The 26,184-nt window shown below is 36.5% G+C and overlaps 1 protein-coding gene across 7 annotated transcripts in view; it reads left to right on the top strand.

The window, feature by feature from the left end:
• Positions 1 to 26,184, top strand: part of PAM (peptidylglycine alpha-amidating monooxygenase) — a 151,610-nt gene that overhangs the window by 65,136 nt on the left and 60,290 nt on the right. For all 7 annotated transcript variants that reach the window (XM_074812851.1, XM_074812848.1, XM_074812850.1 and 4 more), the window contains exons 2-5: positions 5,479 to 5,983; positions 7,141 to 7,261; positions 15,801 to 15,858; positions 22,274 to 22,361. In XM_074812851.1, coding sequence (XP_074668952.1) covers positions 5,892 to 5,983; positions 7,141 to 7,261; positions 15,801 to 15,858; positions 22,274 to 22,361 — 359 coding nt within the window. In that variant the 5' untranslated portion in view covers positions 5,479 to 5,891. The remainder of the gene's footprint in view (positions 1 to 5,478; positions 5,984 to 7,140; positions 7,262 to 15,800; positions 15,859 to 22,273; positions 22,362 to 26,184) is intronic.

Raw genomic sequence — 26,184 nt, 5'->3', positions numbered from 1 at the left:
TAAAAAAACCCCAAAATTCTAAATACAGGCCTATATTTGTTTGACCATACATTGCATTAAAAACTGTGTAGGCCCTATGTTTTCTGAAATCATGTTTTCGTTGTTGTCTAAAGAATTTTAATCTGTAAAAGCAGCTTATCTGAGGAGAATTTTCTTGGATTTCCTGACATTTTCTTACCCATTCATTGCCCTGTATGGGCAGGGGAGTTGTAAAAGTAACTGAGAGACCTTAGTCTGGAAAACAGATATTTTTCATCATCTGCCACCACAATCCAAAGGGAAAATCCTTGGTATCATGTATCCGCGGTACCTTTTATCTTCTCCCTGTCGTGGGGAATGCTAGAACTTGCATGGTTACAACCCCACATCACCTGCCATCTATTTCTCTAAAATTGTTTTGCTACTGTTAATTAACATACTGAAATAGCCTTATATATTATTTTTAAAGGTTGAAACAATTTATTGTTACAGACTTAGAGAATGGTTGAAGTTGGAAGGGACATCTGGAGGTCATCCTGTCCAACATCCCTGCTCAGGTAGAACCACCTACAGCCACGTGCCTAGAACTGTGTCTGGGTGTCCAGTCACCCTCACAATGAAGGATTATTTCCTGATGTCCAGAGGGAACCTCCTGTGTTTCAGTTTGTGCCCATTTCCTCTGGTCCTGTCATAGAATAGAATCATGCTTAAGTTGGAAAAGACTCTTAAGATCATCGAGTCCAACCATTAACATAACACTGCCAAGTCCACCACTAAACCATGTCCCTAAATGCCACATCTACGTGTGTCTCTTTTAAATACCTCCAGGGATGATGACTTAACCACTTCCCTGTTCCAATGCATGGTAGCCCTTTTGGTGAAGAAATTTTTCCTAATATTCAATGTAAACCTCCTCTGGTGCAACTTGAAGCCATTTCCTCTTGTTCTGTCGCTTGTTAGTTGGGAGAAGAGACTGGCAACCTCCCTTCAGGTAGTTGTAGAAAGCAATAAGGTCTCCCTTGAGCCTCCTTTTCTTCAGGCTAAACAACCCCAGCTCCCTCAGCTGCTTCTCATAAGACTTGTCCTCTAGACCCTTCACCAGCTTCATTGTGCAGTACTCCAGGTGTGGCCTCACCAGTGCTGAGTAGAGGGGAAGGATCACCTCCCTGGCCTGCTGGCAATATTTTGGCTAATGCAGCTGAGGGTGCCATTAGCCTCCTTTGCAGCAAGGGCACATCTCTGGCTCATGTTCAGCCTGGTGTTCATGAGGATCTCCAAAGCCTTTTCTGCCAAGCAGCTTTCCAGCTGGGTGGCCCCCAGCATGTACTGATGACTGGGGTTGTTCCTCTCCAGGTTCAGGACTTTGTACTTCTCTTTGTTGAACTTCATGAGATTGCTGTCAGCCCACTGCTCCAGCCTGTCAAGGTCTCTCTGACTGGCAGAGTGATTCTCTGGTTTATCAGCCACTCCTCCTAGTCTGGTGTCATCACCATTATGCATCTGTGTTTCTGATAGCTGCACTCACAACCCCTAGATACTTAACTGGTTGTGAGATGTTTTTAATTGACGTTGAGGTTCAAGAGGCTGTCTGATTTGACAGCTTCTTGCTAGACGCTTCTTGTGTGCCTCTTTGACCAAAGTGTCGTAAGTGCCTGTATTTAGTGCATTAATGAATTCCTAAGCTGATCCCACAACATACTGATTTTCCTGTATTATTAGAAGCAAAGTACGTCAACGTGGGAGGTCTAGCTCTAGTTCATTTGTTGAACTTAACTATTGTTTGTATACCCAGTTGTTGCTTAAGCTAAAAGTTTTGTCCTAAGATGGTATGTGAACTCTGTGCTCTATCTGAAGACAGAACTCGGGTAGTCCTTGATCAATTCCATTATTTCAATGTGTAAGAAATGTTATAAATACAGAGGCAGGGCCATAAAATAACTTTTATAAATTTATTGCAACAAGTGAAACCAAAAGCTCAGTACGCCAGGGAGCAGGGGGGGCTTTCTGCTCTGCACGGACAGACACCAGGTGGAGCTGTGCCACCCCCCTTATAGTCTACCCTCATGCATATTCACAAAATGGGTGTAATTCTTCCCAAAAAGTTTCCACCTCCTGGCTGCGCAAGCGCAATTAGAGTTTCTCGAACCTTCCCCAGTCCGCACATGTGCAGTAGAGTCTCTCGAACTTTCCCGGGTCTTTCTGGTGTGCTAGGGGCTTCTGACAGGGGTCCATCCAGTACTTTTCCATTGCGCAATAGCAGTCCATAGGAGTCTGTGTTTACAGAAAAAGAACCCCGAACCATTTTAACAATAAAACCACAGTAAATCTCCTTTAACTTATGTATGTGGCAAAATACTAGCAGCATACCTGCTCCTCACATTAAAGTCACTATATTTTTAACACAAATCACCACCATATTCTTCACAGAAACAAGAAAATAGATTGAACTATGAGAAATTACCACCTGTGATCAACTTTCATATTAATGCCAGTAAGCTTTGGCAATTTTTTTCTTTGACGATAGGGGTGATTGAAGGTGAGGTCACTTCTGGCTTCTTCACTAGGTACTGTATATAAAATGTTACAGTTACTAAACTGGAAGCAAGAAATTTTTATAATGTCCTTCATGAATTTGTGGTTAATACAGAGCTTTCTTTTTCTGTAGCTGATTTTTGGAAATTGATTATTTAATTGCTATTCTTTTGAAAGACTCACTGTTTAATTTGTACAACATCACACTGAAATACTGTTACTTTATTTTGCATGCTATTTTGAATTCCATCTTCTTGGCCACTTCTTTTTTTCTTATTTCCCTCAGCCTATTCAGTAAGGTCTCTTTGTGCTAGTTGCTGTTGGCAGGTTTTTTTTTTTTTCACTCCCTTGTTTTGTATTGTTGTCTGCTATTATGTCTGGGTGGGTCATGTGGGATGAAGTAACATGCTTACATTTCTCAATCTAATTTTCTTCTCCCTTTCTCTCATTTTACTCCAGACTTTGTCTTTAATTATGTTTTATTTACTTCACTACTTCTGTTCCCTTGGGATCTCTCATCCCAAACTGAAAGCAAAACAGTGGTATCAAGATGTCCACACAATGAACCTAAGTAACTGTGTAATCTTGTTAATGATTCTCTCATCCTCACTTTTTTCCTTTGTTGTCTGGTATTCTCGTGTATTGCATCATATCTGAAATGACATTGAATTCTGTTCATGATAGTGCTGCCTTTTTTTTTTTTCTTCTTTTCTCCCAAATGTAAAATTTGGTTGTGCAGGGGTCTGATCTTCCGTGCCGGGTGCATTGAATTTTTATCCGTTTCATATCCATGAAGCTGATGAAACTGTAGGTAAAAACACAGCTTGTTGATGAAATTGGGCCATTTTTTAAGTAGAATGTACAGATGTTAGGCATACATGTATTGCTCTCACTACAGATTTAATGTCCTTGCTTTTTTGGGTAATTCTGGATTACGATTCTTTTTTTCTGTCTCTTGTGGTCAGCATTCTAAACCCATGAATCGTCAGATATTCCTCTGTAACATTAAGGTGTGTTCCCGTGATTTTTTGCTATTACCATGTTTAACTCTGCAGTGAGAATTTTTATTCTCATATTTCAGATGAGGAGGGACTTCTAATGGTCAGGTTTCTCAGTAGTTGCCTTTTATTAATTTGTAAATCAGGTAGATGTTTGTAACAACTTGGTGTAATCAATCTCAGATGTCTTGAAGCTGGAAAAAATTAAATGTTTGTTTTTATTTCAAGTCACTGGGAAATATCTTTTCAGATCACAAAAAATTAAGTCAGAAAGTTGTAATTCTGTATATGTTAAAATCCAGTGTATTCTTCCTGCCTCTGTTCTTCAGAGTTCTTGCTTGTCGGGTGTTCTTACAGTATGGTCTGAAAATAAAGGTATAATTCCTTGGGTAACACAAATTTTAAAACTTCCAGCCTGGTGGCTTACAAAGATGCTGAACAGTTGCTGTTGCATAATTATACCTTAAAGAGTAAAAGTAATGAAGCCTTGTCTTAACTTTTTTGAAGCATATCACACCTGTTGTCTTCTTTTTAAATGATTTTTGGTTTTCATCATACTATAGTCCTTTATACGTGTTGCAGCTTTCCACAGTTCACTCGTGAAAACAATTTTAAACCACAGAAGTGAAGACATGAAAATGTACATTAAAAAAAAAGAATTAGGCTTGTATCATTGCTTGCATGAATGATTTCAGACAGCTTTGGCATGTTTTTGGTGGGCTGACAACCGAGATGAAGTCTATTTTTAGTTGTTTGTGACTGAATCTTTTGTGTCATCCTTCAGTGAATAAAATAAGCAATTTTAATGATTAATGTAATCAGGTTTTTACAAATAGTTCAGTGCAAATCTAGTGTAGCTGCCAAACAACAGGCAAGTGGCCAGCATGGCTTCTTAGTCTATGCATAAGCACTTTTGTTTAATAAGCAGCCTTTTCAGTACATGTTTCCTGTGATGGAAGTAATTTTTTTGTAAAACACATGATTTTTACTTTTATTTCATGTCAGAATCCTTTTCTATTTCGTCCTTATAGCATTATTTTGACTATGTCTTCCAGGGGGTGGGAGATGGTTGCTTTTGGGTGTTTTTTCCTATTATTACTTATCTTAAAATACTTACTACATGATACATTTCAAAGATTTTTATTTTTATTATGACTTGAAATTTTTCTTATGCCAGAACTGCAATGCTCAATAAAAATTCCAGTATATGTCTTAAGTAACACACGTGATTTTCTAGCATACTTACAAAAAAACTTAAAAGTTTTGAAATTGAAATGTTGTGTCAACTAAAATGGGAAAGAAAGAACAGTTAAAGTGATGAGGAGTGCAATGATTTATATTGATATAACCTTAATATATAAATATTAAACTAATATAAAGCAGTCTGATCTCAATAGTTCATGTTGCAGTAGTTCCAAAAATAATTTGTATCAATTTTCTGAAATGGTTGTAAAAAGTAAGTAAATGACATAAGAAACAGTTACCTTAATGACATAATGGTCTATTATAGGTTGTAGTAAAAGTAAAATATTCTCCCAGCCTGCAATATGTGCAGAAACATTTAGTGATAGTTGATAAAATTTACAAACCTAGATTCTTGTGATGTCAGTGTTAGGCTGTTTTTTGCTGCTTGTAGAACACATCATACTTGTGCTTGTATGGTGAAATACTCCATGCTTTGCCTTTTGCATATTGAGGGATTTTTCATATTTTTTCCTATCATGAAAAATGTGTTTGAGAGTGTTTTTTATATCAATATGAAATGTGTCAGTTTCTGACCCTGTATGGATGGGAGGGGTGGAAAAGAAGGAATCGACAGACTTGGTGCAATCTTTACTGAGTTGGACTAAAGCTGGTGAAAGTCATGTATGAAAAATGTATTAAAATGCCTCAGCAAGGATTTGCTGAGAACTAACGGTGTAATGTGTTAGTCATCCTTTATCTGCTTCTATTTTTACATGTTCTGAAGGATGACTGATGCTGGTTCCTGCGATGCCACTTGGAGTCTCCAGCACTGTGGATTGAGAAGTAACATGCAGATTTAACTGCACAACCTGGACACAAAGCATCAGGAGTGCTACTTCTTCTCAGGTCCTTAAGTGGATAGAAGTACAGTGTCATCTATCTGCAAGAAGATTCTTCAACAGATTTTTACAGCTAATAATAAAGACAACATAGCATTATCCACGTCCCTGATTTACAGCACGTCACCTTCCAGGACAGATGGTCTGTCAGAAGCTAGAGGATGCCCAGAGAGCACATAATAATGAAGTGGTGAATTGATACTGCTGCTGCTGCCAGCTAATTGTCAGGATCACAGCTGATAGAACTGCACTGCCCTTTTTCTGCTCGCTTAATCAGGCCAAAAACAGCAGGGTGGACATGGCTGGCCTCATTAACAACCTTCTAATACTGTTTCTTGGTTTTCAAAACATCTGTTTGGGTTTCAGAAGCCCGCTTTCTGTCTTCAAGAGGTGGGTTATGCAGGAAGACCTTCTGTGTTCAATGCATGCAGTCACTTAAGATACGGAATTATGAAAATGCATGTCCTAGATAAAAATGCATTTGATACTTGTTCAGTTTTGCTCACTTGTTCTGAATTTTCTTTCTGCAATTTTTAAATGGCATTCTTGTCATATTGAAGACAGAAACTTGTTTTATGCATAGGCTGCTCTATATAATGTGAGTTTAGGATGGTAAAACATCAATTAGTGGAACTTTTTAGATAACACCGCAAGTGTATTTGAGACTACATAGGGAGTAAATCTATTTTAGCTGCTCAAGTTATCTTGCAGTATAAAATTATGTTTTAATGAGAAAGCATCAACTAGCTTAAAACTGGGCAATACTGGGAAATTTCAGGAGAGTTTGAATGCAAAATTGCACAGGTAAACTTTAATGTAGTGTGGACAAGAGAAGTAGCCTCTTAAGTCTCCAAAACAGTGTTTTACTGTTTGTGAGGTATATTGGGCACTGTAGTTACCATGTCACTTCTATATTTATATATATACCTGACTATATATATTCAGAATTTATCAGTGTTGCATCATGTTTCAGATGTCTTATCATTTAGTTCCTTAGAGTGATCTACATTTTTTTACAATTTGTTTATACATTGCATTTGATACAGACTTTGATATTCATGTGAAGTTGTAAAATTTACTGGTTTACTTTGCTATTTACAATAGGAGATGCTATAGATGTCATGGTGTTGGAAATAAAAATTTCCCCTTTACATATTATTTAAATTTAATCTGCCTTGAATTATACATCAGGCACGTAGTCTTAAAAAAACCCCAAAACTGTTGTGAATGATTAACAGTACTTGACATTTTATAGTGAGTTAATTCTCTATCTGTACATCCATATACATCAAACAATTATTTAGATGAGATGACAGGTTACATTTTCAGCTAATGTTTTCCAAACTAGTTTGTCTGCTCAGAGAAACTACTTCAGTAAGTGCTTGATAACTATGTTTTCCTCAGCTCATGAAGGAGTGAAATTTCCTGGTCACTCCTGGAGCTACTCAGCATTGTCAAACGTCTTTACTAGTTCTGAAGACCCTTCTTTTTAGAAAGACATAACAAAAATCAATATTTTAAAAAAGTCTTTCCTCCTTCTTTTTAAGGTATAAAGATACTACCAGATCTCTTCCCAGTGAATGCATTGGAAGCGACCGGCCGGTGATTTCGCTTGGTCTGTCAGATTTTGCACTGGACATTCTCATGCCTGGGGTGACGCCTAAGCAGGTGAGAGAAATGCAGGTTTTCTTTTTGCCAGTTACTCTTTTTTTTTAATAAGCTAGGAAAATACAGCCTTACTTGCAGTATCACTCACATAAACAAAAAAAACCAGGGTAACTTTTATGGATATGAATGTGTCCGGAGAAAAGTAAAAAAGAGAAAAGTAATCTCAAATGAGAAAAAAGTCTTTTTATCTGATTAATTTTATTTGTAAAATGTTGGTTTCATAAACTGAAGTGCTGAAGTTTATTAAAACAAGGAATATCAGTTTTGTTAAAGTGAAATATTTCCAGCTGTGTTAGTAAGACATACATTTATTTAGAGTTGCAGTTTATACCAAATCTCAGATGATGCCTCAGTGAATTTAGTTACATTGAATTGAACATTGCTGCAACTTTGGTCAGTTGAGAGAAAACAACTAAAAAGCATTTTGTAAGGGTAATCCTTTTGACCAAGTATTTTAAACCCTTAAAATACTTCAGAAAGACTAGTATAAACAAGTTAGAATGGTATGCTGTTTCAGATTTGAAGTTGCTTATCTTCTACTGAGCCAAGTGAGTAAAAATTAAGACAATAATTAAGATTTTTAACATTAGCATTAGCATTTTTAAGAGTCACATCAAAGTCCGAGATTTTACTGTCATTTCACATTTAGTTTCATTAAGCAAGATAAACAATGAATACTGGAGGTTTTTTTCAGTGAGGTAATACAGGGAATTATATATGTCATTAAAAGACCCTATGTCTCTTTTAGAGGGCTGCAGATGCTTGGAAAGAGCAGTAGATGATGACTCATTGTTGCAGATAGCACTATCAGAAAATACTGAAGGAAAAATAAGGTTTTCAGTTCTTGGGGAGCACCCCTCTGGAACATGTAATTTAGAGCAAGTGGTGTCATTCCAGCAAGTGCAAAACAGAACTATAGTTTCTACTAGATCTTATTTGTCTGCAGCAAAATATTAAATTTCTCTTTCAGAAAGAATGAAAAGTACTTTCAGTCCATACAGGTGCACATTTGCAATTACATTTTGTTGATTTTACCTGAGGAGTCATTAGTTGAAGAGCTAGGAAACCCATATGAAGGGGTCAGTCACTTCAGATTACTATTCAAAAAAAATGAAAACCAAAACGCAGTGCCAACAACAAGGGCCTGTGGTAATTCATAAAGAGGGCATAATACTTTTCACATTCATGTGTACCTATAGCTGATACCCTTTATGTACACAGTAATCTGAAATGCTATGGTCTAGTGTAGATTTGGGGGAAGAACAAGGGAAAACAGCAACAGAAAGCAACTTGCCAAGTTAATTCCTAAAGACGTAAGTGAAAATAATCAACAAGTAGCCTTACATACTTCTAAGTAAAGCTTTTATTTTCCTCTCTCAGTCTCACCCACCATTCTTCTCATTTCCCTTCCTTCTTACACAATGTCCCACACTAACTGTACAGGAAACTTGGTTCCTGTTTAGACAAGTTGAACACTGATATACTCAAAAAGAAGCAATGACAGAAAAGGCAATCTTTGTTTTCTTGCAGTTGACAGGAGATAACCAACAGCTTCGCAATTCTAATGCCGTTAGTTCATTTTTGTGGCAGAAGGAACACAAAAGGGAAGAATCCTCTTTAGAGAGAAAGTTCTTATGTAGTGGCTTCCTTTTAGCTTGCTATCTTCTTCATGTACCTCTTGGCCTTAGTGTGGGCAGGTGTATTTAGTGACCATGGATCTGCTGTGATTTCAAGTTGTCTATACTGATGGTTATATGAGATGGTAAGTTGGGAGTTGGACTCTGATCCTTATGGGTCACTTCTAACTCGAGGTATTCTAGGATTCTGTGATATATCAGTTTCTGCTTCCAGGGTCTATCTGCAAGTTTATCTCTATTCATGAAAGATTCAGAAGAGCAAGAGGACAAGTGCAATTGCTAAAATGCTTTATGAAGGACTTTCTGGAAGTGTATCACTATTTTGGTAATGCCTAATTGCATTTCCTGAGTTCTCAAGCATAACAATTTGTGTGGGAAAGGTGAAAAAAGAAAAAACCCACAACCAAAAAACAAGGAAGAGGAGCAGAAATTAATGGAGAAAATGGGAATGAGTTAAATTCTAGAGAACAGAAGAATATTTTTAGAGTAACACCAGTATGTTCTGTGCTTTCTCTTCTTTGTCATACATTTTTTGTGAAAATAAAACCTTCTTTCAACTGGATTGTTACAAATTCTGAATTCACTGTTTGGCCACAGGTTAGTACTTTCAGGAGACTTCACAAGCTGAATTCTTCTGGCCTCTTTCTCTCTTGGTGGTATGCACACATGACAGTCACATTTCTTATCTAGAGTCACAGCTAGCTAACAGATGTCTAATGGAACTAACCAGTTCTTTATTTACAATTTATGACCAGTGTGACCTGTGATAGTTGTACAATCAGAAGGTTCATGTAACGTAAGAATTGTTCTGAAAGGGCTGGAGTCATTGATTGTTTAGTCAGAAATATCTCTAAGCTGGAAAAAGAAAGGGAACTTCTGAAATAGTACTGCTGGAGTTAGCAGTGGTAGCATCACTGTAGGCAATTGTATTTAATTTTATTTTCCAAGGTCCTTGACACTCTAGCTTCCCCAATATTTTTTCTTGAAAACAGATACTGAAAATTAATCTCTCTGGATTGCAAGAAGTGTAAGCATCTGCATGTATTCCCTGAAATAGGGGTGAATTTTCGGTACTACCAATAAATTTGTACCTAGATTATAAGTATTCACATTGTTGTTTTGAATGATTACTGTAGGAATCATGGAATTCTCTTTAATATAGGGGCATACAGCTAACATACAGCTTAAACTCTGTAAAATATAGACCTGGTTCACAGAGGAAATATGAAACCCCAAATGATTTTGTATCATCTGCATAGGCAGCACCTTATAATGGTGGAGGTGGTCTAATTCTTGGTGGAATGATTTGCAAATGGCTAGAGCCAAGTTTAATGTCTGTCCTTGTATTGGTAGGTTAGTTGCATAAAATTCAGTTCATGTGTATGTTGTGTTGTCAAGGCTGTGGGAAAGGTTGCCAAAAAAACTTGCATTTTTTTCCAATGAGTTACTAGACTTGTAGTGACTTTGGGGGTTTGGGGTGGGTGTAGGGTTGCCTTACATTCCGTAGCTGCAGCTGCCCTGTGGATGAATCAATGAGAACCAACCTCTTGCATGGCTTAGGAGTGCGCTAACTGTGCAGATCTGCCCCAGAGTTGTGCGTTCTTTCGGCACAAGTACCAAACATGAACACTTACCTGAAACTGATTGAGTGATCCATATGAACAGGGGAAATGAAGTGTATATTCAAGCAATACAAATCTGGAAATCAGTGAGGTAGAATAGTTCTCCAGCTCCGTTAATATATATTGTTTATATTTGTTGGTGTTTTGGTCAGTACCAGCTCTCCGAAGTAGGGGAAACAGTATCTGTTATGCTTAAATACTCTGTTTTTTCTTAATAATTATTCCAGTTGCACAGTAGGGAAAAATGCAGCTAAAATGTCATGTGAAGAGTAATTTTGGTGTGTTGCTGAAGGGTGGAGGTCATCTCAGAGCTGTGGAGAGGAAGACTGAAGGGCTTTTATAGTTCTGAGGGAAAAATTCTATAATCATTCTTTATACTTAATGTAATTATAAATTATCCCTCAGCACAGTAGATTAACAGTATGTTAGGACTTGTTATTTAAACAGGAAGTATGTTTTATCTTCCAAGAAGGGTTTTGATCAGCTCATTTTGAAAACTCTAAATTTCAGATACAAACCCCAATACTGTTAAGCAAATTGGAGGCTATTTTATGAAAGCATTATTAAGAATGTAGGGTGAACATGTTTACTCTCCCGGTAGTGTGGTTTTGCTGCTGTGAATATCTGTGTTTACTACAAATCAAATAAGAAATAATGATTAAAAATGATAGTGCAATTAAAACTGTATGTCAAGTAATTTTGTTCTTAAATAATAGTTTGGATTTCTTAATTGCTACTATATTTGAGGCTGAACAAACTTTTTAATGGTAAATTAATTTTGGTACATCATTGGCTGAGATCTTAAATGTACATTTGAAACCATAAATATTTCTAGAGGCACAAAATAGTGGTAAGAGATGTTGTTGTTTGGTGAGATATTCTTAGTGTGGAAATGTGTGTGGAGGCGTTCTTGTCTAATGGATTTTGTATGTCTTGTCTTTTTTTTTTGAAACTGCTTATCTTGAGCTTCTGCCAGTAGGTCAGCAGTGACTCATAATACCTGCGTATTTGATTTCATAACTTTAGTTTCTCAGTTTGAATTCTTCAGTTAAAATTTTTCTTCTCTTCTCCAGTTTGGTTGGGTATATCATACCAGAGAAAAATACATAAAAGGAGAAGGAAATCTGGTCATTTGAATACCCATAAATCACTGGCACCTCTTTCTTGACTATTGCTATAATAACAAAGTTGAGATCTTGACCTAAGATCCCCCAAGACTTGCTCTGACTCTGGAGAAAGTTGTGTGAATGACTTGGCTATTACTTAAGGTGAAATTCTGTAAAGAGTAAAATTTAGTTATTTATATGAATCTGGACTCTGGCACATCAGAGATTTATGAGAAGGGATACATTAGTCAGAAATGGCACTTAGTAACAACAAAGATTCTTTTAAAGAGGAGGGGTGTGCAGGAGGTGGGAGGGTCAATTGTGAGGCTTTTCTCTTCCCCTCTCCCCAGTATGCTTTCAAAAGGCTGCATGTTGCACCTCGAAAATTCTATTCATCTTGTCTTTGCACTTTTTTTTGAAACATCTGAATTGATGGGGTTGTGCATAGTGGAGCAGTCTCTCCCCCCCTCCCCGCCCACTGTTTCTTACACAAGTCTACATAATAAATTTCTTCTGAAGATCCATGAAATGCGCATCCTCATGCTCACAGACATACTGATGGTGAGGTAGAGAAAACAGGACAGAATTATTATGAATTCTGCAATGTGCCTTTTTGTAATGCTTTAGTGTCAGGATGTTCCTGTTCTTCTTGTGTTTGAAGTCTGGAATGCTAATGATTGGAGGTAAGTGACCAGAATCCAATTTGTTGGATCCAATAGCTGTTTTTCCATTTGTGCTCATTTTATTTTATTAACTAAATACAACCTGGCTTGTATGTAAGAAATAAAATTGAAAACCCATGTGACTATGCCAGGGTGCGTTTTCATGCCAGTAATGATAGACTTCAGAATGACCACATTGATTGACTTGCATTATCCATTTGGCCAGGTGATCTCTTCTCTGACTATACCTAATAGGAGTTATTTATGGAAAGACCATAAAAAATAAGACAGGAGAGTAGTAGTGCAAAAACTAGAATGTACCCTCCCTGTTTACAATAATAATGAGAGGTTGCTGGCTTGTAAGTCCAGACTATCATATTTAATACAGTGATAGTTCTTTGTGTCATGAATTTGACAAATAAATTTTAACCCACAGATAATCGTGGAATATTTTTTTTTTTTAAATATGCTTCTTTACATTTAAGAAGGTATTGAGAGCATTTTTAAATGCGTTGTTTTTAGGGTAATTTTGTGGGTTTGTTTCCTGATTTCTCCACTTCTGAAAAATAAGTTTTGATAGGGAAGAAGAGGAGATAATTTTTTTAGAAACAATGCAGTTAGTAGGATGGAACAGTAGGAAGGAGTAAGGGATATGAAACTACACTGTGAGTAGTATGGAATTATAACAATTCAATACTTTGTCTGTACTGATCATCTGTAGGCTTGTCATGTAACTGCTGGCCAGGATCTCTCGTTAATGAAGTGGAGTCACTTCAGATTACCTTGGAGGACAATCTGAAGATGACTATTGTAGTGCAATAGAAACAGTAACCATTAATTTTGTTTTTGTTTTTTTCTCTTAAAAAAAACCCTTTGCTCTTTTTTAGGATTAAAATCCTAAAGGCACATCAGGTTACCTAAGCATGTCTCTAAACTGTACAATGTAGAGTACATTGAAGGGAGGTGACAACATGGAAGAAAGATGTTTAACTGAGACAGTTGCTACTCGTAGATGTATTATAACACTGAATCGGAGAGGTGTGACTGAGTTCTGCAACACCTCTGACAATGAGTAGCACAATACCATTTTAATAGATCTATAATTTCCATTTAACAGTCTTCAATTAAAAAAATAAACAGCCCAAAGCATTAGCACATCTAGACTTTGTAGATGTTACAATACATGTCACAAATTCTCAGCCATTGCATCTGTGATAAATCCGAATGCTCTGTTCTTAACTAATTTAACTCTTAGTTGGGTAAATGATACTTTCAAAAAATACATGTTGTAATTTCTAGTCCACACTGTTTCTAAATTCAAATTGTGTTTAAAGACAAATAATCTACTGTTTATTTCTACTACAATGTGAAGCATTGCTGCCATTGACTTTCAAACTTTGGGTATAAGGTTCTAAATGAAGGGTTTTTTTTAAAAAATTGACTTCTGAACCCAGGTTATATAGAAAAGGAGGAATATTTCCTTTTCTATTTCTAGAAGGCTTTAGTCTGTTTGTTCTGTAAATGCAGATAACTAGAGTACACAAAGGCATTCACATCAGTTGTATCAGCTGACCTCTGTTCATCCTTCCCATCTTCTAGCAAAAACACCAAAAATGGTTTCTTATCTGTGTACATCATTGCTTTGTGTAATCACATATTATCACCATTGTACCTGTCCTTCCTTCTCAGTTGCATTTAATTGTTTACACCTATTTAAATAAGATTTGAAGTTTTTTGTAGCAGGAATTTTATTTTCATCAGTTTAGTGAAAGTCCTGTCAGATTTTGAGTTCATGAGTATAGTGAAATTCCAGTAGCTGACATCTTTCCTTTCTTAAACAGCCTTGAAAGTTAAAAAGAAAGGTTTAAAATAGTTACTAGTGTAGTTATCAGTATAATAGCCACATTGCTTACCTTATAGCATAATCTCTGTTAGATGAAAATAAACCATGGCAATGAATTTATTTCTTACGATAGTAATCTAGATATCCTACATCATATTTAGCCAAATATCTCAGTAAAGCAGGTGGTGTTTTTTCTAGATGGCCCTTTTGTAGGACCTGCTCTTCATTCAGCTGACAGAGATGAGACTGACTTAATTTTTTGTCTGTATAGTTCCCATTGCATTTAAAAAATGTAATTTTATGCTGTTCCAGTGATTTCATGACTTTTTTGATGTACAAAGTGAGAGCCTTCCTTTCAATATGATTGCCAAACTTAGGTTTTACTGTTCTCTAGGACTTTATATTACAAGTTCTTTCATAGTTATCCAAGGTGCTTGTAGATGGAAACCCTGGATTTTGTTTGTTGCCATTGCTCTGAGTTCGCTGTGTTTGCATTTTGATTGGTTCATATTTTAATCCAGGATTACTTCCAAGGCTTACATGCTGAGCATTTCAAACTCAAACCAAAAGTCTTTTAGGCAACAAAGGCAACTATAGCATCATGAAGAGGGTATTCTTGAAAGTTTTCTGCCCAGAGTGCCCCTTACACTGTGTCTTGTGCAGATTGTTTGTCCAATTGCTTCAGGAAAATGTTAGTCCTTTACAGTGCTTAGGCAAGAAAATCACGTATCAAATTGTGGGATTTCTTTTTAATTGATTCTGTTCTTTGTTTTAAAGGACATGTGATATTTGTTAGAGTGCCCAGGAAAGAATATTTTCATTCTTCATAATAGAATTAGATGCATGAATCAAAAATAAATGTATTTCTATGATTGCTGGTACAGTGGCACAGCATTTTTACACTTTGTGGTCCAGTTATATAAATCTTGGAATAGTGTGAAAGACTTCTACCTATAGCAGTATATTTAGCTGTGAAGTTATAGAATCATAGAATATCTCGAGTTGGAAGGGACCCTTAAGGATGATCAAGTCCAACTCCCTGCTCCCTGCAGGACTACCTAAAACTAAACCATATGACTAAGAGCATTGTCCAGATGCTCCTTGAACTCTGACAGGCTTGGTGCCATGACCACTTCCCTGGGGAGCCTGTTCCAGTGACTGACCACTCTCTCAGTGAGGAACCTTTTCCTTATGTCCAACGTGAACTTCTGACACAGCTTCAAACCATTTCCTCGTGTCCTATTGCTGGTCACCAGAGAGAGGAGATAAACACCTCCCTCTCCAACTCAAGTGCTGTTGATTCTTAGATTATAATAAGTTTATAAATACTGAGAAAGTAGTGCATACCAAGAACACAATGAATCATAAGGTCAATAATCCTTTTCACTTTAGGTAACATATTCATTGATTCATGCTGTTTATTTGGACATTGGGAGGGTACTATTACCCCTTCAAATTTTTAGTGGGTGGGGAGGAGGTAGTGGTTATTAACCACTGCAAATAAATTCAGTGCTAAGGCTTATAAGTATATAGTTTTTATACATGAGCTTGTTCAGCATTCCCATTTCGTCTTCAGAAAGTGTAGAGAATTTTGGTGCTTTTTTTCTATTCGTTTCTTTCTAAATATTCCCAATTTAAAGGTAATTTCTGTTCTTTTGTCTTTTAATAGTCCGATACCTACCTCTGCATGTCAGTACCCCTTCCAGTGGATGATGAAGCCTACGTAGGTGAGTAAGCAAGCCATTTCGAAGAACCTCAGCATTTTCTTTTTTTTGTTTCACTCATACTGACTTAATCTTTGACCATCAGACTTTCCAAAATGCATTCATCATGGCTAATACAGAAACAAACTAGAGAGCGCTACATAGAGTCAATATAACAAATTGTATCTGGAGAGATTAATGAGTAATAGTAGTCAAGGAGCTGCATGCAGATGCTTCTGGCAGTCAGTAACTGACAGTCCCATTTGTAAAGTATTGGCTTTCTGTCTCTGGCCAGATACTTAATTCTGCTCCATTGAGCTGACTATTTATGTGCTGGTACAGGCTGTACATCCTTTGCACTTACAGTCAGTGTTGGCTGCCCTAAGATACTACTTCTGTGGGGGAAAAAACCCAAACCAACCAAACCCTCTCCCCTCCTTTTTTTCCCCTTTTAAAATGTCATGGCATGAATAAGATGGCAGACAGAAGGAAATACTGTAGTAGTGTACAAATGCTGAGATCGTATAAATCAGCAAAACACCACCATCAGTTCAGTTCACTTCTATTTTGCCTTGCTTGTGAACATACAGTTGTTCAGGTAGAAAGAAGGCTTGTTGGTTTGGCTGAAGATAGTTTCACTATCAGAACACCCTATAAACTGAAATAAAACAATGAGAAGTTAAAATGTCTCTTTTGTTGCATTTTAAGATATCTGCACTTACAATAAATATGGTGGGAATCCTACATAGTTTTTATTGTAGTGTATTATGGGACTATTGTACATGTGGATTTCCTTGTGGAAATCTTTCAGAAATAAAATACTTGTGTTTAGATTTTCATGTTGTATTGTAGTAACTAAAAAAATTGAGAAAATTTTCTTCAGTGCTTTCTCTGTATATCTGTTTTATAGAGAAGTCAGAACCTGACCTCACATTTTGGCTGTGAGTTTTACCCCAGAAAGAAAAAGGAGCATAAAAGGGAGTGTGTTCTCATTCTCTTACAAACTATACTTGCTGTGCAGTGTGTGGTATAGACTCTTCTTCTTTCAAGTGATTCATAGAAAGGCATACTACTAACCTGCTGCTTAAGCAATTTTTATTTAGTGCTTCACTGAGTTGCAAATTGCATAGTTCAATTCTTTATTAGATTGCTGCACATTTAGTTCTGTCATTTAGTGTTTACGTGTGTTAAAACCACATAAACGCCTTTCAGCAGTGTATATGTTTAAAAGGACCTACTAAAAGAATTTGCTTAAAAGTGGTATTTATGCAAAGTCTCAGTGTGAATCATGCAAGGCAACCCATTTTTGTCCCTGAAGTCTGAGAAACATTTATGGTTTAGGTGTTTTCATGTTCTTCACCAGATTTTTGGAGGATTTGATCACCTTTCCACTGATCACTGTGCTTGAGTACATGTCATTACGAAGCAGAATAAGGCCTGGACAAAGAAACCATTCTAGTTGTCGGCTTTGAATAACAAGAGGAACTTGAGCAAAATTTTAAAAGAACTAACTTGTTCTGTGAACATGAAGTTTTCCCATGATAATATTGCTTACAACCTCTTATATTTGGATACCTTGAAAATAAAAGAAAATTGGTTGCTTTTTTTTTTGTCCTCAATCCCTTCTACCAGAATGGATAGACATGTGGTCAGTCGTAAGCATGTCATCAGTTCCGTCTTGCTTCAGTAAAGTCACTGGAAAGTGTTTTCAGTGGAAAGGATTTGTCAAGTTGGGCTCTTCACAATCAACAGAAGTTACCTAATCATTGGAAAGAGTATACTCAAACATCCAATTATAGACAATGTAAAGAATGCAACCTGACCTATCTTATAAAATACCTGGATAACAAATTAAATCTTCTCAGGAAGGTGATTTTTACAGTAGGTATCATCATCTAAGAAATGAGATGCTTAGTGGAGTTTTTGCTAAAATACTTAATACTGTTAAGTGTTGTGAAGCTAACTATTAACTTACTTGCATGCATGTATTTTGTGTTATGTAAATAAGCATAGAAGATACACACAGAGAACTATATACTTCTTTTTAAAAGGATAGTGCCTATGTTTTTATGGTTTAAGCACTGCCAATAAATGGTATAATTAACTTTCATTAATTACTGTTTTACTTTGTGATAGAAGCATCTAAAAACTTAATGTTTTAACTGTCACTCTGGGTTGTTGTTCAGTGATGTATTGAGAAGACAGTGTGTGTTCTGAAGAGCTTCAACATGAGGAGGTGTGAATACACCGAATTAAAACAATAACCTGGGTTTTTGAGACAGTGGGATGGTAAAGCTGAGACTAGAACCTACATCTTCTGCCTCCAGTTCAATTTATTTGCACATAGTGCTGCCAAGCAAATGCCTTCTCTTTTCTGTGATTTTTTTTTTTTTTTTTTACCTTTTATGCTTTAAAAGGACACTTTCATGGCCAAATGTCCCTTCACTGTGACCAAGAATCACTTGTTTATTCCTTTTTTTGTTTTCCTATTTTTACCCCCTTTTCTTTCCTCCTCAAGACAGTATAGAACCTACAGCAGGATAATTTTGTTGCATATTGGTGAAATATAAGGGCCTTGGGAGAGAGAGCTTCTTTTTTAGCGTTGTGTGCAGACAGTACTACATTTGTTAGTAAGTAGAACGTATTTTCTGTAACTTTTTTCAGTGTTTTTTATTAAATTTGTATTTGAGAACTTTGAATCCAGACTTCAGCTTTGCTATTCCCCTAAAGATTTAAAGCCAGTAGACAGTTGTGCTTGCACAGGGACAACTTCATACTGCAAAGCTGGAAGGATACTATACCAGAATTTACCAACTCGTTCAGAGTCAGTTCTCAGACATTATCAAAAGAAGGAACTGATCAAACATATTTATGAAATGTTAGCAACTAGAAGGAGGAGTAGATCACGTTTTGCCCTAAAGATCTCTTTCAGGGATGCATCTGTGTATTTTTGCAGATGCTGTTAGTTTTCTGTATGATATTCTTTAGTGGAGGGTCAGACTGTCAAGGCTGAGATTTCTGTTTGAACCAGTTGTTTTTCTGTCCCAAACGGCTATAAATGCCAACAAATTGTGGTGGGGGGAGTGTGTTTGTTTGTGGGATGGGTTGGTTTAAATTTAGGTTAGTGTTAGGAACATACCTTTTGCTTCTGTGAAATGAAATGGCTGTGAGATTAATATCTGAAAGATATTAATGAGTAAGATTAATATGTAACTTTTTCAAGAAAATATCATTCCAGTAATATATTTTAAAAACATATTTCAGCTTTCTTCTTCCGCCTCATGATTGATGAATGTTTATGAATAAGTAGCCAAACCAGAAACTAGATGGAGTCTTTAATGGTGCAGGCATTGATAAAAATCAGTTTTTGACTACTGAGCTGTAGTGATAGCTAAAGGGTGCTCTACAGACACTCATAAGAATTGAGTCTGACAGCAAGCCACTCAGCCAAGAATTTTGACTATCATCTTCACCTCCTTACATTCATTCACATGGGTGACCAGTAAATAAATGTGTCTTTTTCTTACTGATTCATGGTAAGTCCTTGTCTCTCAGATTGTGCTGTAGAAATGAGATGTTACTTTTTTTTCGATACTTGGACTCTAAAATGCTGTGGGTTTGTTACTCTACTATGACATATATAAACTTTCCTATTGCCAAGTAATGGTGACTTCACTGTATGAAAGGCCTCTAAAGTCTCCCTAATCTGCCAAATCGTGGACACTGATATGTTGATAAATTTTTTTAAAGTTAATTCCATTATAGAGAAGACAGCAATTTATTTTTTTTAAAAAAGGATATCAACTTTATATCATTGAATTGTTATTTGCAAAGATTAACTTCTTAGAAATTAATTTTTTTAATACATAGCTTAACTAGACACTGTTGAGATTAAACTGATGTCATGTTCTCTTCATTCCTTCAAAGTAGTACTTGGTCAGGAAAGTAAGTAAGACTATTCAGATTAAGTGTATATACCAAAACTGTTACTGTTATTTTAGTAATCGTTTTGTAGCACTTCTCCATGCATAAAAAATAAATATTTAACTATTGAGTAATCTTCTGTTCATTACTGTAAAATGTGGAGGTTGTGCTTTCATAAGGAATATAAGGCTTTTGTTTGATATTTCTTAAGCCTCTGGTAGTGACAGGTACTGCATTTGTCTTGAATCTCATGCTAATTTGTATGGCTTTTACAACATGGGATTTTTTTTAAATACCCCTCTGGAAGGGTATAAGCCTGGGTGTGCTGCTAAGAAAATAACTATATGGGAACAGTAACTGACTGTACAAAGTGCTCAAGCTTGCAGGCAGACTGAGAGGTTTTCCAACTCTTCCTTCAGAAACAATGATGAGATATGTGAGCTGAAATAGTATATGCAAGTAGCTCATGCAGAAATCTGATTTTGCTTTGTTAACTGCAGTGCATTATTTTCTGTTAGTAAGAGTAATATTTAGTAAGCTATTTGTATTAAGTTTTATTTAAGTGCTTAAAGGTCCCGTCATTGTAATGGACACTGTGGAGGTAATGAAAGACTTCCTGACACACTCATTAGGATAAATAAATGCACAAGATGTGAGAGTGGTAGAGGAGTAAAAAGAAACAGTGAGACAGTATTAACTAGCAGGATGGGTGGTGGCTTTAACAGTCAAGAGGCCTAACCGTTAATTTTACCTTTATTGAAGGCTGTCCTTCTAGGCGTTACTTACAGTATGTTTTGTACAGTTGTCAAGTTCAGCAATAGAGTTCATTAAATTTCACATCTGTGAATGGCTTACAAACTCCTTCAGAAATTTAATTTCTCATTTAAATTGGTAATAGCAGTTTAAAACACCTGAAACCACCTGAAGTCCACATAAAATGACACATTGTCTGTCCCATGCAAGAGTTAGCCATAATTTCACTACTAATTATTACTGATAAAAACGCTGCCACAAAATCTCTTTCTGTAACACAGATTATTTTTTCACTATGAAATAAGTAGAATTTGCTTGTAGGAAAAAAAAGATGTTATCTAGTCTTTAGACTTCAATCATGCTGGCATGTTTAGTGTTTTTTAATTCATACATGGTACTCAGAGCACCTTCCCAAACTAAAGCCCTCAGCTCTGGCGTGCTCATTTCCTTACCATCTGACTGCATGCCTTATGTCTTCAAGCTAGAGTTTGACTTACATGCCTTAACTTTTGGCTGGTTTTCCTCACTTTTCATGACAGACCTGAGCTCCAAAAATAGGGTTAGAAGCTATCTGATTAATTTTTTTTTCCCTCATGAAGCTGGGATAATAATACACATCATCACTCACTCCAGGAATCTTGACTCAGCCTCATGTTAAACTAGTTCAGAGTTCAGAGTGCAGATAAATCTGCAGAATTTGGGAGCAGAATAGTGTGGTTTGCAGCTTCACCATCGGCCCATGTTAAGACTCTTACAAGAGCTAAAAGGTACTTGAGGGCTCCTCAGTCTCTGTATATGTAAGGGCAGGAGTGACTTGGCTTTGGAATTTCTGCTGTAGGACAAGGTTAAAAACTCTCCAAGCTCCTTCTCCATCTTATATTAAGAATGCATTCCCTGCATCTCACACATCATTTCAGTAGTAATAGAGGAGATTACACAATGTAGCTTGCTTTATTTCTAGAAATGCCATCATTGTACATTCATGGTCAATGTTACTACAGTGTGATGTTTTCCTATACTAACCTATACTGACTTTTTCCTATACTAACCAGGTTACTGATCATTTGAGAAACCAAAACGGTGCTTAGTTTGTGGCATGGGATATGAACAGACATTTGAGTGCTGAGCATTCATCTTCATCTAAATTTCTAATACAGAGAACTATTTGAGCAATGAGATTGTGTTGACTTTAAACAAATCTTGTTTTCCATTCCAAAGGGTTTGACATATTAGTGAGAATAAATCATAATCCCTTCTTGGAACTGTTGTCCCAAGAAATATGGAGCAAAAAAGTTAACCAGGTGGAATACTGGAAGAAGATTGTTAGTTGCTCTTAACTGTAACTTATTGTTTGTATTTTTGATGAAGAAGCACAAAAGAAGCGGAAAAGTATTATTAAATCACAAGTGCAAATTTCGAAGCTAGATTGAAATCAGACTGTAAATTTTTGTGTTTTGGGATACACTGATGTTTACTAAGTGTCATTTTTAACTTTTGGGGAAAAAGCAGTTTTGAGTGGGAACTTGGAATTTCTTTTTCTTATTGATGTGAGGTACAGTGTTTTAGCTTGGGAGACAGGCTGTTGAATGGGAATTTAAGGAAAGCTTATAAGTGAAATGCAGAAGGTAAATAAATGAGTGGGGACACACATGCCTTGTTTCTAGCAGTACAGAGAAAAAATGGCACAGAATGAATGGTCTTGCTTATGTAACTTATGGTGAGAGTAAGGATAGCTTATTTGTTTTGTCATTTGGTTTTTCAGTTGACTTTAAGCCTCATGCCAGCATGGACACTGTCCATCACATGTTACTCTTCGGATGTAATGAACCCTCTTCTACCAAAAATTACTGGTAAGAGTTGCAACTTGCTTTTGTTATAGTACCTAACTTCTTTTGTGTTAATTGCTTTCACATAAACCTTTTCCAGTGTTGTAATTTCTTGGAAAAGCAGAAAAATTTGGAAGGAAAAAGAAATGTATAATATTCCAGTCTTTCCACACATTAAATGTTTGGGCTTTTTTTAACTAACTCCTCTGTAACGTGGAAAAAAAGGTCTCTTTTCTGATTCTTCATGACTAATTGACTGTTTCCAAGGAGGAGACAGGAGCTATAGTGGACAGGGTGCCATTGGATACCAAGAAGTCTAGGCTTCCTCTATAGCTGGCTGTTTTTCTATGTATGAATGTGTTGTATCAGGTGTCCAGAAGGAAACTGAGTGACAGGTAAGCTGAAGAAGATTCTCTCTGTCAAGTGTCTGGTAGTTGACTTGCCCTTCAAAATGTCAAAGCAGTGAGGACAGAGGAAAGGTCTCAATACCAGGTGTGGGGAAGCAAAGTGAAGAGAATGTGAAAGGGGGGTGGAAATTAATGATCTGTCCAGTAATTTTGCAAGTTTTCTCCAGGTTCTCATCCAGAGCAGATGAGAGATAAGATTTCAGTGTCAGCAAAACTATGTCTTATTCTGATCTGTGAAACAATTTTGATGTAGATTTTCTGATAGAATTGTATAATCACAATTTGTTTTATAAATATTTACCAAAATGGTAAGTAGAGCTGGAATTTAGAGCTAATAGTATAGTATAATGTATTTTCCACAAAAAATATGAAAAAATTGAATAATCTCTGCATGTTTTGGGCCATGATTTGATTAATATTTTGAACATACAACAAACTTTCATTAAAAGTTTGATCTCCCTTTTACCTATCAACCAATATTGAAAATGTAATCTTGTCTTGCAAGAAAGGCAGATGCTTTAAAAGTGCAGAATGATGAAAGCACAGAATTTCTATTGATTTCTTTTCCCAGCAGGCAGCTTTTCTGTGTTCTTCTTATTGCATCCTATATGTTAGAATATACTTCTTGAATGATTTAATGTGAAAAATATATGAACATGAAACTGTTCCCATTGTGGCCTTTTAAAACCAGTTTACATCTTGAGCATCCTATTTAAAGCTGAGTAGATTGTACTTGTAGTTTGTTTTATTTTCATATGTCTGGATGTAGTTTTATTAGAGCCTTGAAATAATCCATACGCAATAGAATTATATTGTTATAGATTGATCAGTTGCTTGCGTTGAGATGAGATAATGAGATGATGCCTAATCACATCTAGCTAATGTTCTGAAGATGGAGGTGAAATATTTAGTTCCTAAGCTTTCATATATGAAGAGATAGATCAAAAGCTGGAAAGTCATAAAGATCTTCAAAGCTGAATCAGACTCAAATCCTAGGTTTGAGCCTAGGGTTCAGGTAGTTTGAGCTTCCCAGCTGTATGATCACTCTTCTGGAAGAAGAACAACTGCCAGCAGAAAACTCACCAGTGGCAGTCTGTGCAGTGTGGCAGGTAATGTTTGTTCTTGATGGCTGTACTTAACAGATACTTGTCAAATGATGAAACATGTAATTAGTTGTGGTGTGTTGACCTTGGCTGGATGCCAGATGCCCACCAAGCCACTCTATCACTTCTGTCCTCAGAAGGACAGCATGGGGAGAAAATAAGATGGAAAAAAACTTGTGGGTCAAGATAAAGACAATTTAATAAAGCAAAAGCAAAGACCACATGGATGCAAAGGAAAACAAAAGATTTATTCTCTACTTCCCATCAGCAGACGATGTCCAGTCACTTTCCAGGAAGTAGGGCTTCAGTACATTTAGCCGTTTTTATGGAAGACAAACATCGTAATAGTGAATGCCCCCTGTCCTCCTCCTTTCTCTTAGTTTTTATTGCTGAGCAAACATCATATGGTATGGAATATCCCTTTGGTCAGTTTGGGTCATCTGTCCTGGCTGTGTCCCCTCCCACGATATTGCCCACCTCCAGCCTACTGGTAAGGGGGGAATGCTGGAGAGACAGCCATGATGCTGTGTGAGCACTGTTCAGCAGTAACTAAAGCACAAGTGTGTTATTACCTTTCTAGCTACCACTAGTGCACAGCACTATGAGGGCTGCTGTGGGAAAAATTAACTCCAGCTCAGCCAGACCCAAGACATTAGTGTTGTATTTAAATGTGATATTTCCAATTTTTTATATGCAGTTTTTCATTTAATCTTGCCAATTTTTTGTACGTAGTTTCTGATTTGCTTTCCGTTCTCAAAATAAAAACTCTTCATTTAGTGTCTCATTATTTAACATTCCTGTTATTGTAACAGTTTGCAACATTTCATCTTTCTCTGCTCATGGCTCTCTGGAAGGCTAGAAGGACAATCCCATCTGTTCAACATAATTACATAAATAAGCTTGTATAAATGCCTGTTTGCTGTGTGTCCATGTGTGTATATAATAAACGTATGTATGTGTAGAGACATATACGTGTCTGTGTATATATTTGTTTATCTATAAATGTGTTGTAAATCTGTTGTAAATATGTAAATATGTTCATTTAAATGTTCAGACGTGTAAAAAGTGTTGCACATTTTGTAAGTCTTTGCAGAGAGTATGTATAATTTAAAAGCAAATGTTTTCCTACTAGATTAAATTCGATAGAGGCTTCTAACCACTAGAGCTAATTTTGTTAAAGTAGTTCTGATGATTGTATATTAATGATGAGATTTCTTTGTTATTTTTTTATCTTTTGTTATTTGTTATTCTTTTTGTTACCTGCAGACCAGTAAGTGATGACCTCGCTTGCTCTTCTGTTTACTAGGGAAAAGAATGGTGGTTTGAGAACTGACATTTGAGGACACCACTGTAAGACTTGTTTAGCAAGGATCCTTCCCTTTCTGTTTACATGGTCAACATTTTTACATAGCCAATTTTTATTCAACTAAGGCATACCACATTGATTTTTTGCTTTATTGTAGTTTCTTCATCGCAATTCTAGACAACGTTAGTCAGATGGTTTGTAATCATTGTAAGAACATTAAAACATAACAAGTCAGGGTTTCATACAATCATGATGTGTACTAGGGATATTATGGAAAAACAGCCCTTCAGAGGCATTCAGAATGCAAGGACAAAATTCATTTCCCTGGAGCATGAAGTTTTATTCAGGCCAGTTTTGAGTGTGGAGGAATGGGAAAGCATCCGGATAACTCTACTGGGGTTACTGCCCTGTGGCAATAGCAGTGCTGAGCCAAAATCTGTGACGCTCTGGCTTGCTGGTGTTTCTGGTGACTTAATGCTGTTCATGCAAATACCCCAGCCCTTCTGAAAGGCTCTCTAATGGTGTGGAACCTGAACTGGCTTTGCAGAGTGACACATTCATTGCAATGCGGCAGAATCTTTATTTGAACAAATGCTAAAGGAGTGCATGGGTGTTTCTCCCTTCTTGAAATACCCAGGCCTTTCCACAGAAATAAAGTGGCTCCCAGGGCTCATTTGCTCAGTGTTGTTCAGTGCACCAAAAAAAGGTGTAAATGCTTCTCTTTCTTGATCATAATTGGCCCTAAAAAGAGTTCAGCCACTATGACAAGAAGTTTTACCTGAGCTGATAAACTGTGCTGAAATCAAAGTAGCATGCCTGAGAGCTGATTCATCAAAAGTTCAGATTCTCCATAGATTATCAAGAATACATGTGAATGATTTAAAAGAAAGTGTTGAATTATTCAGAACTTCTGAGTCTCCTGTCAAGACAGGTCTCATGCTGCGTCAAACCTAACAGTGAAATGAACTCCCATGAATGAGGTGATCCATAGATGTAGCCTTCTTTTGAGATCAGGCGGGGCGATTTTAAAT

Source organism: Strix aluco, chromosome Z (genome assembly GCF_031877795.1).
Source record: "Strix aluco isolate bStrAlu1 chromosome Z, bStrAlu1.hap1, whole genome shotgun sequence".
Lineage (NCBI taxonomy): Eukaryota > Metazoa > Chordata > Aves > Strigiformes > Strigidae > Strix > Strix aluco.
The sequence above is the reverse complement of the archived record's forward strand: the minus strand, read 5'-3'. Positions and strand labels throughout refer to the sequence as shown.